General features: G+C 31.2%; 1 protein-coding gene across 1 annotated transcript in view; it reads left to right on the top strand.

Moving 5' to 3' along the window:
• LOC102673915 overlaps positions 1 to 2,528 on the top strand; it is a 7,432-nt gene that overhangs the window by 1,120 nt on the left and 3,784 nt on the right. The window contains exon 2 of the mRNA XM_031513050.1: positions 2,266 to 2,431. Within this exon, the coding sequence (XP_031368910.1) occupies positions 2,266 to 2,431 (166 nt within the window). The remainder of the gene's footprint in view (positions 1 to 2,265; positions 2,432 to 2,528) is intronic.

Here is a 2,528-nt window from a genome sequence, read left to right as displayed (position 1 = left end):
GAGAGAGAGAGAGAGAGAGATCATTGAAAGAACATTGAAACGAGAGAGGCGTGGAAGGCGAAAAAGAGCGAAAAAGGAAGGAACACTTTACGTAAGCGGAGGCCGCAAGCTTTTACCTTTCAGCGCGGAGAAAATTCCTCCGCGACAAAAAGCGAACGTGTTGCATTTTTCCTTCGCCGACTCGAGTTCAACAAATCCGGATGCAATCCGCAAATCTACTCGCGTAACCAAGAATTTCGTCGTGGATTGGGATCGTTTCGATCTTGGGAATCGCGTAAATTTCGTTCGCGCGCTTTCGATGAATAATTCATCGGTTTGGATCGGATGGAACGAATGGATTCGTTGCTTTAGATTGAACGAAGATGGTTCGAGTTAGGAGTTAGTTAAAGTTTGATCGAGTCGAGATTGCACTGGATTGATAAACGTTGAAATTTGACGCCCTTCTTTCTTCCGTTTTGTGGATCATTTTGAGCGTAATTGGTGGGTAAAATAGAACGATCGATATACATAGTGGATTCTTTGGATTCTTTGTTGGAAAGTTTTTGAAAAAAATTTGTAAATATCAAATTTTGGAAATTTTGAAAATTTTGAAAAAATTCTGAAGAGAAAGGGGAATTAATGAAGTTTGTAAATCGAATTCAAACAATTCAAATTCTTCGTCGTATTCGAAAGTGTAACAATCGAACGAGTTGTTGCACATTGGAATACATCGAGAAAATGCAAATGATGTAAATTTTTCATTATCAGATCGAAGTTTTAGATAGTTTTATTGTATTTTCAAGATACACTTTTGCACAGAATTCGAAAGCAAATCAAAACACATTGTGGAAGTAATTATTACTGCAGTTACTGAAATCTGCATCGATCCGCGTGATTTTCGAACTTTCGATCGTTAATTACAACCACCATCACCAATACCAGTTCACCAAGAAAAAGTCGTTCGAGGTCAGTGAAACGCAGAAAATATATGAACGATCAAAATGATTAATTTGCAAAACATGTAGTATCTATATATTCATAACAACAAATTCGTTAAATTAAACAGAGAATCAATTAAAAGAATTATTAACTCTGTTGCAAATCTTGTAAAGATTATCTAAATTTACTTTCACTGGATAAATCAAATTATTATACTTTGATGAACAAAATATAATATAAATATGATTAATAAATATGAAAGCAAATAATTCATTTTATTTATTCGTTGTTTAAAAAAATAACTTGATTGATATTATTCCTAATTTAAATAATAATTCTAAAACGTTTCAATTATATTATATACGTGTTCTATTTTATACGTTTTTTATTTATTTATTTATTTATTTTTCTTTCTATTCTTTTTTTTTTTTACTATTATTATTTTATCAATTCCTTGTTACTTTAGAAAGTATAAATTTTAATTGCCTAACCACTATTATTGTAAGATTATTCTTTACTTCATTTCATTATTGCTTTCAAAGAGGTAAAACGTCAATATATTTGCAATCAACTTCCGTCAATACATAATGGAATATATTTTCTTTACTAGCAAAGTTATGAGCGAAGAATGTTTCTCAATAATAGTACATCGACTTTTGAACTTTGTTCAAATAAACGCGTTAATTAACTAATTTTTTTCTCTTATTAACATCGATTTTACAACAAACACGGTTTCGCCTTATAAAATATATACTTTGATACTCGTATAATTTATATTTATATTCATATTTATATAAATTATATAATTCTCAAGATCTCGAAATACGTATCTAAGAAATTTAATTTAATTTCGAACCTTCTCTGTAGTTGCAATTGTATCAGAAAAAGAGAGAAAGTTATTTTAAGAAAAACGTGGTATAATATATGGTATAAGATAATTAGTTGAAAATATACGTACCATTTTATAATACCGTTGTATAAAAGTGTTCAAACGTTAAAAAATTAAATAACAAATGAATAATAATTATATACACATGAAAAACCATACACGAATCGAGTAAAATTTGATAAATTTAAATGTGTCGAACAAATGTTATAAATCATTTACACCACAAGAGTCAATTATTATCAATAAAAAGAATTTTATTTCACTTATCTTGTGCTATCCTTCCTCTTTAAAAATCACGTTATTGCAATCACAATATCTTGATTGAAATAAAAAATGTGAAAATCTTCATCATGAAAAAAAAAAAAAACCAAAGAAATATCCTACCAATGCATCCGTGGAACAATTAACTATTAAAAACCAATATTTATCTCATTGAACAATATCTCGTTTCTCTATAGATACCGGAAAGAAAGAGCAGATCGAGGCAGTAAACTTGGAACTGGTCTCGATGAGGCCTTACGCGGGCAACAATCTCCAAACGAAGGGCCAGGAAGCTTGCGAGGTTCCAGCCGATCCCTACGAGGAGTACTTCGTTCCAGTGAACGAGCATCGAAAGTACATCAGGTAAAGGAACGGATGAAAAATGTTCCCCTACTCTCTGTGTTCTCTTCCTGGCTACTGTTTAACATTCGATCGTGTTCACCAGTCCGGGGCGTTACAA

This window comes from Apis dorsata, unplaced genomic scaffold, assembly GCF_000469605.1.
Source record: "Apis dorsata unplaced genomic scaffold, Apis dorsata 1.3 scaffold_570, whole genome shotgun sequence".
Lineage (NCBI taxonomy): Eukaryota > Metazoa > Arthropoda > Insecta > Hymenoptera > Apidae > Apis > Apis dorsata.
The sequence above is the reverse complement of the archived record's forward strand: the minus strand, read 5'-3'. Positions and strand labels throughout refer to the sequence as shown.